This window comes from Erigeron canadensis, chromosome 2 (genome assembly GCF_010389155.1).
Source record: "Erigeron canadensis isolate Cc75 chromosome 2, C_canadensis_v1, whole genome shotgun sequence".
Lineage (NCBI taxonomy): Eukaryota > Viridiplantae > Streptophyta > Magnoliopsida > Asterales > Asteraceae > Erigeron > Erigeron canadensis.
This window is the reverse complement of record NC_057762.1, coordinates 7,940,463-7,953,944: the sequence shown is the minus strand read 5'-3', so window position 1 is coordinate 7,953,944 and position 13,482 is coordinate 7,940,463. Positions and strand designations below refer to the sequence as shown.

At 33.2% G+C, this 13,482-nt stretch overlaps 2 protein-coding genes across 4 annotated transcripts; both read left to right on the top strand.

The window, feature by feature from the left end:
* Positions 1-3,783: 3,783 nt before the first annotated feature.
* LOC122589044 (sister chromatid cohesion 1 protein 2-like) lies at positions 3,784-8,723 on the top strand. Of its 3 annotated transcripts, none has more exons than XM_043761283.1 (13): positions 3,802-4,177; positions 5,126-5,501; positions 5,589-5,626; positions 5,713-5,756; positions 5,848-5,912; positions 5,990-6,336; positions 6,412-6,523; positions 6,859-6,980; positions 7,147-7,523; positions 7,786-7,822; positions 7,949-7,982; positions 8,066-8,198; positions 8,317-8,723. In XM_043761283.1, exons 1-13 carry the CDS (start codon positions 4,048-4,050, stop codon positions 8,428-8,430), a joined length of 1,929 nt encoding a protein of 642 aa, XP_043617218.1. In that variant the 5' UTR covers positions 3,802-4,047; the 3' UTR covers positions 8,431-8,723. The 3 variants fall into 3 exon arrangements, 2 of the variants coding, with proteins under 2 accessions (XP_043617218.1, XP_043617217.1); XM_043761282.1 differs by having other exon boundaries at positions 5,845-5,912; XR_006322219.1 differs by lacking the exons at positions 8,066-8,198; positions 8,317-8,723 and having other exon boundaries at positions 3,784-4,177; positions 5,845-5,912; positions 7,147-7,590; positions 7,949-7,979.
* Positions 8,724-10,610: 1,887 nt separating this feature from the next.
* LOC122588623 (50S ribosomal protein L13) lies at positions 10,611-13,236 on the top strand. Its single transcript, XM_043760779.1, has 5 exons — positions 10,611-10,780; positions 10,935-11,006; positions 11,414-11,580; positions 12,046-12,157; positions 12,632-13,236. The coding sequence occupies exons 1-5, from the start codon at positions 10,739-10,741 to the stop codon at positions 12,848-12,850; spliced, it is 612 nt and encodes a 203-aa protein (XP_043616714.1). The 5' UTR covers positions 10,611-10,738; the 3' UTR covers positions 12,851-13,236.
* The last annotated feature ends 246 nt before the right edge of the window (positions 13,237-13,482 follow it).

Sequence of the window (13,482 nt, the reverse complement as noted above, 5' to 3'; positions counted from 1 at the left end):
CATTGATTTTCCAAAAAAAAGTTACACCATGACAAACGATACATATATTACTCTAGGGGTGAGTTATTCTGAGAACTCATAAAAAAAACGCGAAAATAATGTTGGACCACATATTTTGTGTAGTTTTCTCTCTCTTCAATTAAAAATAGAAATTCATCCAAATCATTTAAATTCTTTTATATCACAAACCGTAAATCGTTTGATGAAAAAAAAAATTGGTAGTCTTAAAATTTCGTCCTCTTTCATTAGAGATGCAATTCAATATACTTTTAACAACTTTTTAATTTTCGTTTTCTTTTTGGTACTTACACATGTGTAGGTTGAACAAAAATTATGATTCGGAACGAGTTTCGCCCTTAAGGATATTCATAAACTAAAGCTGGTGGGGGTGATATGTCATTGAGGGTGATAGGTCATAGTGTAATAGGTCATAGAGGATGACAGGTCATAGGGGTGATCGGTGATGGGTGATCTACCTAACGGGCTCCGCCCTTAGCCGCTATGGCTCCGCCATGGACTGACGGGTTCCACCCTTAGCCACCATGGCTCTACCTGGATTGACGGTCTCCGCCCTTAACCTTCATTATTTTGTACATATGTTCATTTACTAATTTACATGTGAAAATAATGATACATGTGTAGGTACACGAGTACAAGGGGAAAGAAAACGAAAATTAAAAAGTCGTCAAAAGTATATCGAATTGCATCTCTAATGAAAGAAGACGAAATTTTAAGACTACTCATACTTTTTTTTTCCATCTAACGATTTACGATTTGTGAGATCTAACATTTTGAATGATTTAGATGAATTTTATCATTTAATTGAAGAGAGAGGAAAATAGGAGAAATATATGAACCATAATTGTTCTCGCGTTTTTTATTTATTTATGAGTTTTTAAATAACTTTTCCTTTATTACTCTAATCATATATGACTTTCTAATTTTTCTAACTTTATATGACTTTGTAATTTACATAATTATGTGCTCTTAATATTGCATTAATTTAGGAAATGACGTTCTTTGATAACTAACAAAAATAGCAAGTTGTTACCTAAAAGACTAAAATCAAATATTAGACTACGTACGATGACCTGTGTTTTGTCAATATATACTCACTCGCGGCGAAGCGCGAGCGACAATACAACTAACATTTCCTGAGGCAACAACCGGGTACAAACCTCGTTTTGAATAAACTAGCTAATAACCCGGGTTCAACCCGGGCTTATTAATAAAAGTTTTGTGATATTAAGTTACCTTGATATCTAAGAACTTTGAGATAGTTCAACCATACTCAAAATCTTGAAATAGTACACATTATATTTTGAATATACGAGTATGGTACCTGAGCAATGCAGCGACAGTGGTGGGGAAGACGGTCTAGTGGTGTCGGTGATAAACTATTGGTGTTGGTGGCGGTGTCAAGTGGTGTAGGTTGATTTAATCGTGATAGTGAAAATTTTTTAGTTAATGAAATAATTTTTATAAAGGAGTTTAGATATAATTAACTTATTAACCCGCATAATATGTGAATACTTTAAAAATCTATCATGATTAAATTATTTAAATGATGAAAATTTAAAAGACCATGTATAAACTGTTAGAGTTTTCAAAAGAAAATTAGAACTAATTTTTTTTTTATAGAAAAGGATATCATAAATAACAAAAATGAAATAAATTTAAAGAAGGAAAGTCTAGTATCATGAGTAAATTAAATAAAAAAAAAAATAAATTAGATAATTACATATTAATTTACATTAATTTGGTTTATGTTAAGAAAAAAGACATAAATCATAAATCAAATAGAAAATATTTTAAACTTTAAATATGATGATGTCATAAATCAAAAAGGTAAAAAAGATAAAGTTGATATAAATAAATGTAATAATGACAAATAAGTATTATTTAAAAAATAATAATGTCATAAAAATCTTATTTTATTTATATAAGAGACTGAAATACGTTAAACACAATTTGCCCTACAACCCTATTGTATGCATAGTTTGAAATTTGGATTTACGTCCATCAATCCTTTTCATTAAACCAATTCTTCAATTGAGCATTTGGGCCTTCCGTTTGAGAATTCTTTACGAAAGAAAAACATATTTGCTTTTTTAAGCCATGTTTAGTATTTTTATAGATAAAATTTTAAAAATATAAATAATAAGAATATATTAAATGTATCTTTTTAAAACGTTCAATTTTGTTTTTATCTATGGTAGTAAAAAAGAAAAAAAACATATAAGTTTATCAAGTTAAACTCCAAGCCTGTAAATAAAACCATAAAAAATTCTTTATATATCAAAAAAATCTATTATATTAATAAAAGAAAGATTGTGTTGACATAAGATTTTTTTAAAAATGTATTACCACACAATTTTTTAATTCAATTATGACATCGATCACATTTTCTTATTTAATATTCGAAATATCTTTTTTTTAAATGTGTATCATAAATATAGATTTTTATTAGATGTCAACATTACAATATAAGATTTTAATCACCTTATTTTTTCTTTAGTTTCGTTTTTTACATAATAATTTATCACAAACTTTTCAGCTTATTTAACGTTGTTGTTATACATTTTAATATGATAACATATTTTAAAGCTACTCGAGTATCATTTGAATTATTTACAAAATGTTTATCAGTTAACCCGGGTTGATTAGATAGTATATATATATAAATATCATTCTACAAAATATGAAAAAATGTTTCAGAAACGTTATCACAAACAACCCAAAAGAAGACCGCACTCCGCACTCCGCAACAACCGCTAATACAACAATCTATTATATGCATTTTCATTTAACTAATCGCCATGTAACATATTTATGTATATCCCATTGTAACTTACGCACCGCCACTTTTTACAGTGCACCAAGCCCCAAACACCCATATTTATACAGTAAATTTTAGATTTATTTAAAGTAATTCTATTTCTTTCTGAGTAAGTGACAAATATACTGAAATTTCATTCCTTAAACTAAGAGCTGATTCATAAATGGTGTCTTATGATTTACAAATACATCAATATCTACTCCTTTTATTTGAAGGGAACCCCTCTTTTTGCTCAAAACTTTTCGATGATTTTGATATAAAAGTTTACTTTTCAGTAACCTCCCAATATTCATTACTCTTTCTATATATTATTTGTGTTCTGAAAATACATAAAATATGTATTTAAAAAGTAATGATAATCATTGAGGCATAACGAGAGTTTTAGGCATGAGAAAAGACTTAGATTCGAGTCCTGAGAAGACAGAGTTTACTTTTATTAATTGTCGTGTAGTTTGATAGATTGATAGGAGTTTTTTTTTTTCCTTTCGTGGTTGCCTAAAAATTCAAATATCAGTAGGACGAACAGACTATCATTCAAACGTTAAAAAAAAATTAACTTAACAGTATAGTTTAAAACCATACCTGATAATTTATTAAAGGGTTTTGCTAAATGAAGCCCTAAGGGCTTCCGTTAAGGTGCATTAATTAGTTGTACACTTAACATAAAATTCAAAGGGTGAACTTTTAATATGAAAATATACAATTTTTTTATGCACGTTAAATAAAGCCTCAAGGGCTTTGTTTACATTTTTAATTTTTTCTTTTATCATGTCAGATATCATCAGTATATTAAACATTTTTGAGTTTATTTATTATTTTCCATTTAGAAAATCTTATTACCCCACACACAATTATTATGTTAATTATGCAATGAGATTTAAATACATAACAGTAGTTGTCATTTTGTGAATGATGGTGGTAAAAACATTGGATATTACCCTTTTCGATACAGAAGTTTAAGAAACTTGTCCGAGACACTCTCTCTCTCTCTCTACACACATACTCCATTACTCGACCGTTTTCTTCTCCATTCCATCCTCACACACACACACACCATTTCACTTTTATATTCACACACAAAACATACCAACAGGCTTTGTTACATCATTCTAAAAATACATATGCATATAATAATAGATATAAACATAAGTAATAATTAGTGGGTTTAATAAAGTGATAGAAAAAAAAAGGGGGTGGGGGTGAGGGAGATGGTGATACACAAACAGTTGTCAATGGGGAAGAAAAGCAAGGAATTAGAGAATGTATGGATGGCTGCCCACTTTCCTAAACGTATTAAGAAAGAACTTGTTCATTACACCAATATCATTTCTTCTGTTGGTTTGTTCCCTTTCTTTTCTTTTCTTTCTTTTTTTAGTAATAAAAACCAATTATTTGCCATATATTATTTGTTTATCATTTTTTTTTGCAAATAATGAGTATATTTTGTCACTGCACAAATTAAGGGGATGTATATTGTATAGTTTAATCATATGTATGAAGTAGTTGTAATGTAGAAATAAATGTTAGATTTTGTGATTTTGGTGACTTTGGCTGTAAATTTGTTCATTATTTGTTAGACTGAAGAGGGGTTTTGTTATTTCTTGAAAAAAGAAGATTTTTATTATTTATTTTTTTAAACGACAAATGCCGGTAGTTGGTTTTCCCCAAGTTAGTAGTTAAACGCCAGTGCCCGGATTTGTACCTGGAACCTCCCTCTTGGACAAATAGACGAAAGAGTTTACGGTCTTCATCCGGTTGTTAAAAATGAGATGATGAAGCATACCGGAAAAAAAGAGGTCAAGGTGAACAAATTTTGAGTTAGATCAGGGGCTAGTTTATTTAGAAAAATAATGATTGAGTTAAGATGTTTTTGGGTTTCTTTTAGAGTGTTGATCTTCTTACATGGGCTTGTGTTGCTAACTGTTTATAAGTGAGTTTCCTTAAAGGATCTGCCATCGAAATTTGAGGTTACTGTATACGACGTAAGAGGATGTGTATATGGTAAGAGTTTCTTGATTTGCTAATGCAAAGAAACTAAAACTGTTGGCATATTTACATGCTATTTTCAGATAATTAATACATGTGATTATCTGATTGTTAAGATTATATGTTGTTCCATGAAAATGAAAACAACTGCAAACGACACATTGTGTTAGGAAACACGTATTTCTATTGTACTTCAATCATTCAATGTTCAATATATGTCATGGTGCCATTTGTTTAGTCCTTTTGTTGTTATCTAGTAACATTACCGACTTACTTCTTTTTGTGTTGCAAATGATTCAGATAACATATTGGTGGACCAAATTTCTGTTGTAACATATAGAATATTAGGATTTCTTCTACTTGGAGTGGCAAGGATATACGCAAAGAAGGTTGAGTATCTGCTGGTCGACAGCAATAGAAGCATGAATGAAATTCAATTATATTTTGAGGGGAGGAGAAAAGATACTGTTAATGTCACGGGTATGTGCTTACCTGAATCTTCAGGACATAGATCCAAACAAAACACTGTAGACGTGCCTGTATCGGAATTTTCTAGTAAAAAGAAATCCAATACTTTTATTGAAGCTATGCGTGCACAATTCTCTTCAATCAGCATGCCAGAAACTTTTGAACTAGACGCATTTGATCTGGAAATCGTGGAAGATGATAGCAGCAAGTAAGTTACAAATCCTTTATAATTTGTTCATTGCTGTCCATTTTTGTAACTTTTTTAACCATCCTGTCTGTTTCTGTGATATCACAGTGACCACGTGAGACCCCATTTGGAGCTTGTGCTTAATGGTAAGCTTTTAAGTGTATGCATTATTTTAGCATAATTTAAAGGGTGTTTTAAGTTTAGCCTAATCGTATGACTTTTCATATAATAGATGCATGGGAAAATGTCCAAACAAGGCATCATAATTATGGCAAGGTACATATAAAGTTATGTTTAATTTAATGATTTGCATGGTATATAGTTCAAGTTCATTGAAGTTAAATGTGGTATGTTAATCTTCCAGCAGCATGGGGATGCATATGCTCGATTTTCTGACCATGCTTCCACTTCTACTTCGGCTATGGCTACAAAGTATGTAACAATGTTTTATTTCAGTAGCAACTGCATTTATTTTACATACGTTCAAGTCTTTGTGTCCACCTTTGCAGCTTTAACCCAAGTAACTCGGAAAAAAGTGCTGAGAAGTTTCGTCATAGATTTTCACTGGAGGAATGCCTGGATCCCATGGTGCTCGATGAAACTGATGACGAAGATGTCCCTGTAAAACCCTTTATTGAGCAAGAGCCAGAATGTACTAATATAAATATCCCAGATATAATATTTGAGGATGGTGAAACTTCACATATGCATCCTGTTGAAGACAGTACAACTGGGCAAACAGTTGTTTTGGAACTGACATCCGCTGATAACATAATTCTCAAACCTAGTCCAGACAAATGTCAAGTGTCGGTTACCATTGACGTGACCCCTCAGTCAAAGGCTCCAGTTGTTTTAGGTAATATATGTCTCCAATTAGATTAACTTGTCGTCATCACAGGCTTTGCATTAATGAACAGATTCTTAAATGCAGGTGAACACAAATCAGATTGTGTGGCTGTCCGTACCCCAGCTCCCATGAATGAAGTTAGGCTCCCAAGGAAACGCAAATGTGTTTTTGATGAACCGAGAAAGATTCCTAATGAGTGAGTGATGTCAACCTTTTCTTTTAGTGACACACGTGCACGCTTTGAATTTTTTTTATTATTATTAATATTTTTTGGCATAAATGAAAGAAAGATATAAAAATTTTGTTATTGTAATGTCGTCCTTGAACTCTTTATTTTATATACACGAACATCCACCCAATGGACGCCACTCCCTTGATCAGTTTTTCGGTTAAGTGGCCAAATAAACCGATGAGGCACAAAGAAGAGACCGTGCAACCGGTTCTCCAAACCAAAGAACTCTTCTGTTAGATCGAAGACCTCCATTGGCATAGGTCATAGAAACTTTAATGGTCTTCCATTTAATCTGGCAGTGTATATAGAGACTGGCTTGAGGATGCAAGTGACCTAGTATGCAAAAGGAGGATTACATCTTCTCTTCATGCTTGGAAGCAACGTAGGTCTACTGATTATTTTCTGGAACCTATAGTTGCCAGTAAGTTTTCTTCTTCTCTACTTAATTTGACATTCTTATGATGCGATGAAGGATCAGTCTGAATTTTCTACCTTTGTTACTGATTGTACGGCAAATATTTAATAACTTTTGTTTATTGCCAAAATATTTGAAGCACCATATTTAGTAATCCTTAGCTCTTCTTCAGTCAGTGCAGATTTTCCATCGGATCTCAGGTCAGTTATTTCCACGAAAGAGCTGGTGCTGGAAGAAGTTGAGGAGACAAGGGAACCGGATCCAAAAGTTACTGAATTAATGCCCCTGAACATGAACAAAGTTTCTGAGGAAAGAGAAGAAACCATTGCTCCCTCAACGCCCCTGAACATGAACAAAGTTTCTGAGGAAAGAGAAGAAGAAACCATTGCTCCCTCAACGCCAGTAACCCGATCGACATCATTGAGATTCCATGAGGTCCATGCGAAGTCCTTGGCCAGTCAAGCGGGACCGGCTAGTTCATCCGAGACTGTAGAAAGAGACTACCGTCGAGTCGTTGGTGTAGATATGGACGAGGTTCAGTTGGAAGAGGTCATCTACTACTTCTCTTTGAATATTTAGAGCTTCACAGTCGATCTCAGATTACATGGGAAATAAAGTCAGTCATTGTTATATAAATTATATATATATACAACCCAAATCGAACAATTTTTTAGATAAATGGTTGAAACCGCCTTCTACCAGCTATTATTGAATGCAAACATTTTCTTGCAATATTCACATATCTTTTTGAAATATAGTTCAGTGTTTAGCAATGTTCTGATGCTTATTATTGTCTCTAAACCAATTTCAGGGACCAAGTGCTTTGGGTGAAAGCAATCAAGAAAACTGTATGTAACTATTTAGTTTTCCAGTTTGTTACTTTGTAAAGCCTCCTGCATTTTGCATCTCACGTTCTTTACAGATCTAATTAAGTTATATTTTCCTTTTTTGATATGTTATCTGCCACTCTATAGTCCTCACTGCAGAAAAGTGGTCAGCTGTTACAAAGTAAGTTTTATGTTATTTCAGAATTCTTTTGATATTATTCCTTCTTTTAAACCTCTATAAGATCTGTTTTTGGTGGCGTATAGAAGCATTGCGCGTCGCATGCATGGTTATTTTGTATGTTTGAAAGAAAGAGGAGAAGAGGGAGCTCTAAAGTTGTCCCAGATCTTGAAACAGAAAACTAAGAAAGAAAGCGCAAGGTTTTTCTATCAGATACTGGTAAGCAGCATCTGCTGTATTTCTGACACATAACCATAACTTCTAAACATCTACGGCACATTAGTTTGTTCGAAGTCAGTAATCCTGGGGTGTTTTGATATATGAATTAATGATGCAGGTTCTGAAAACTGGAGGATATGTCGACGTGAAACAAGCAAAGCCATATGATGAGATCCATGTGATGCAAACTCCAAAGCTGGAGGAAGTTTTTGTAGCACGCGGTCGCAAATGAAACTGCAACAACCAAATGATGAGGATTGTACAAAAGAGTATAACCGAAAAGTGATAGCCCATAGTTGGTTTTATGTTCTTAAATTTTCCAGGTCCTATCTCTGGCTTTTTAGTTTTATATAAGAAGTTGTAGTATTTAGTTTATTAGGTCCAGCAAATATGGTAACTTATTGCATAGTTCTGGTAGAGTTTCCTGGATGGCCGAGTCTGCTATGACTAATTGCGTGGTCATCAGGTCTTAGTTTTAACCAACTTTTTTCTGATGTTAGACAATAAAGTTGATGTCCTTTCCTATATTGCTTTTTTATTCTTTCTTGTTATGATTTCGTATGCTTATCTGGCTCTTTCTCGTCATTGTTTAGCATGATACATCATTGCATTTAAACAATTATTCCCGCATACAGTCTTGTGCTCCCGGTCCAAGAGAGGTCCATGTAAAAAATGGGAGTAACTCACTAACTTGGTTCATTGGGACCTAAACCTTTTTCATTACAGTTAGTTTTGCATATTAGAATGATGTACTTATAAAAAGCTTATTTTTCTAGCTTATTTAATGCAAAAAAATTCCTGTGTCTTCAAATTTTGTTTAAGATGATAACTGTTGCTCAATCGATAACATTGCCATGTCAAGAAAATTTCAATTATAGATAATCTTTTACCAAGTTTAGCATAGAGAGAGTATGAGATCTTAATGTAACCAGATTTACTGTTTGGACATTCATGAATGAATGAATATATATTGGCATAACCGCCATACACCACCTTACTTTTATCTTCTATACTATATTATAAAGCAAAAAAACTCTGTTTAAATTTTAAGTTTCAATATTTACTTTCTCAAAATGCCCACCTATCGATGCTATATTTATCTAAAATAACTATATAATCTTTTCTCTCTACTCAAATCTCAACCAATCATTTTTTTCTCAATTCCATAAATCATTTATTCCTCCAATTCATTCAAAATCTTTTATCTTAAAAACCGTACATCGATAAATTATAAAAATTATATGGGTGTTCTTAAAATTGCATGCTCTTTCATTAGAGATGTCATTTGATATACTTTTGACGAATTTTTAAATCTGATGTCGGAACCCGTATGGTTAAGGCATTTGGCTATAACACTTTATGACCTATCACCCCACCATCTCACCGTCACAACGCACGAGTACTTACTCTCGTTAAACATTAAAATAAGAAATTTCAATAATAGATAAATTTTTAGCAAAAAAGTTTCAACATTCGATTGGTTTGTATACAAGGTTTTACCAAGTAAGATTGTACTCTTGGAAAGTAAATACTTCATTTCAAAGAGAAAAAAGCTCATAACTTTTAGATGGCTAAGGCCTCACCGATTGAACCAATATTATTGCCGTTGTACTTGCTTTTTAGAGAAACTTAATTAACAAAATATTGGCCATCATAATGGTTTTGTAATGTGAGAATCAGATATATATGCGTGTTTTGGAAACCAAACCGATCCATCACTAAGAAGAAAAAGATTAATTCTTTTGTAACCGGTCTGTTAAACATTAACATATATTGAAAAAATTTCGTAGGAAGTGAGTTTCGAAAGCATGACCCGTCATTTAATGAAAAAATTAAAGAAAAATAACGTTTGCAATTAGAACCGAACTCAAAACCTGTTAAATAAAGGGATTAATACCTCCAAAACATTTGTTTATGTTTCATTATCCGGTATATAATATAAAATATCTTTACTAGATTTATTTTATTTTTATATATATTTGTTAATCTAAGGGTCGGGTTTCGGTCCAATCCTAACGTTTGAATTGCGAACAGGCTATTAGTTAGGTTTAATGTTCGGTCCTCGTCAAAAAACATTATAGTAAATACCCAGTCATATATAGTCGTGGACTCGTGGGCGAAACTGGAAAAAAAGACGAAACCAAAATTGGTCAAAACCGGCTTTGGATTACATGTGTTAGGGGTCGTTCTTTTTTTTAGTCATGAAGTGCTGAATGTATTAAGAAACTGAATATATAAATAATGTCTGAATGTATTAAGTAAAAAATAGGTAATTGACGGTTATTTTTGTTTCTTAAGTCGAAAAAAAACATGACTAAATGCATTAAGTTCTTAATTATTAAATATTAACTTAAAAAAAATGATGCGTTATTGGGCCCATTAAAAAGCCGTAAAACCCACACCCATTTTCTGGAGAAACATTTTGGCAAATGATCCAAACATTCTCCAAATAAACCCTAGGGTCTTAATTCCATAATCATTTTTATCTGAAATTTTCTTTCTTTTCATTTTGGTATTTCTTTACATCAATTTTTATATCTATGTCAACCGTAGCAGCTCAGTCTTTCAATGGCAACCTTAAGGTATAATTATATTTCTCGTATCGATTGATTTTGTCAACTAAAAACATTAAATAGATACAACTTAATTCAGATAAAATGTTATTATTGTTTTTAGAAAAGGTAGTTATCTTCAAAAATGTTATAGTTTTTGGTTTTGGTTGGATTGATGTTGTAGAAAGCAGTTGCGGGTATTAGGCGCATCAATTTGGAAGGACTGCGGTGGAGAGTATTCGATGCCAAAGGCCAGGTCCCTACATTCTCTCTAAAAATATGGGATATATATATATATATATATAAGAATATATGTATGATTTTTTCACGTATTGAAAATTTCTGGACTCATAGGAAGTCGATGTTTATCGTTGGCTTTGCCTGCCCTGCGACATAGTTGGATAGGTTAGAAAAGAGTGATGATCCGTACACCACATATATTTTAGTTTTAAACCACCAAACGTGCTTTAAGATGTTGTATCGTACAATACTGGAAAGCATGTTTGGTGTTTCGTGGCTAAAATAAGGTAGTGACATGGGAAAATATACTACCCTTATCCCGGAAGATGAATTACTATTTTTGTAGGATATGTATTGAGCGTAGCCAGATGATTTCACGTACCCGGGAAGTTGTGGGAAGTAATTTTCATTCAAAAAATGCAGGTTCTAGGGCGATTAGCATCACAAGTATCAACAGTGGTTCAAGGAAAAGATAAGCCTACGTATACTCCTAATCGTGATGATGGGGATATGTGTGTTATACTTAATGCTAAAGATATTTGTGTCACCGGGAGGAAACTTACTGACAAATTTTACCGATGGCACACTGGGTAAGTATCATTTCTGCCGAGCATTGTTATTGCTGCTAGTAAATAGTACAAAACTGCTTGTCAAATGTTAGTGTGACTGGCATTGCGTTAGATAACATAGAACTAATGAGAAACCGTAATTGTTTCATTTATGCTCGTATTCTATTGTAGAGGTGGCGAGTTCGAGTAATTTACTTAAAGAGTTGGTCAATTTGGGTTTAAAAGGTAAATATAAATAATTAACAATTGATGAGGAAATAGGTCAAACGGGTCAAAGTTGGCCAAAGTGTAATGTTAATGTAGAATATCTCTCAAATCATACTGAATTCACTTGAGATTATTTGTTGAAGTTTGTAAGTAAGTAACTTATTTAACACAAAAAGTATAATCTTTTTTGACCCATCATATTAATCTTTGCTTTCCATTTATCAGATGATGTCATGTTTATCTAAAGATCTTTTTATGCAATATATGATTGGTATGCAGGTATGTTGGGCACCTTAAGGAAAGAAGTTTGAAGGACCAAATGGCCAAGGATCCTACTGAAGTTATTCGGAAAGCTGTACTTCGCATGCTTCCAAGAAATAAACTGCGTGATGTAAGTCCATAACACTTGATACGAGTCTTTCAGGTTATACTCTTATATGATGTCAACATTAGTTAATACACCTTTTATATACTAGCTATGTATCTTCAAGATTTGACCATTATGGGATACCTTCGAACCGTTACCCATTCAACCTGTTCTCTTTCTAGTGAAGCTTTAAATATCCGCTTAGTTGACATGCTGGAGATTGAATAGAACACAAATAGGCCCATTTTTAGGTAAACAAGTAGAAATTGCCACCCTAATAAGGCTCTTGGCCCTAAAGTCTTTAAGAGTATTATCCTTTAGGTAAACAAGTAGATATTGCCACCCTAATAAGGCTCTTGGCCCTAAAGTCTTTAAGAGTATTATCCTACACTTTCATTTTAGTTATTTACTTGTCTTGCCATTCATGTGACTTATATTTCCATTGTAACTGTGTTTTAAACCCGACATGAGTCATCAAGAGCTAATTTATATAAACAGGACAGAGATCGTAAACTGAGAATATTCCCAGGCAGCGAGCACCCATTCGGTGACAAGCCCCTCGAACCATTTGTAATGCCACCCCGGAAAGTTCGTGAAATGCGTCCACGTGCAAGAAGAGCCATGGTACGGGCTCAAAAGAAGGCTGAACAACAAGAAGGTGGCAACAAATCTAGCAAAGGTAAAAAGAGAGACGAAGCATCACAACTGAGTGCGTGAATTCTGGAGCTGTTATCTACTATGTAGACCAAATGTTGACTCGCTGTTTCAGGATATGTATTTTTTGGTTTTTTCATTAGCTGCTTCTCTGTTGGCATTGAATAACAAAAGCATGTCGCTTGCTTTGCTTCCATTGTCTGGAACATTCACAGGTCCATTGCATCATTACTTTGTAGGTTTGACAACGGAACATTGCTGTGTACTAATCCAAGTCATCTTTTTATTAAACCCGGTGTCCAGGATTTGCTAAACGGGCACACAAGGTTAGATGTAAAATCGAAGATGGGATATTAGTTTGTTGGGTAAGTGTATTTGTCGGTGTATTATGTATGTATTTACTGTGTTGTGGTAGTATATTACTATGTTTGAGTGGTTCAGAGCTTTAATAGGTCATATCGTATCATAGATAATATAAACCATACCATTGATAGTCCCACATCAGACAAACATGTGAGCAACAAAGCCGGTTTATGATGTGATAGAGGCCCGACCATGAAGAAACGCTATTGGTGCTTTAAAAAGCAGAATATTTCCAGAACACGATGTATGGGACTATGGGTTGGGGTGACATCTAGTGTCGTTCAATGTGACATCTAACGTCATTATGGTAACCACACCGGCCAACATTCTTG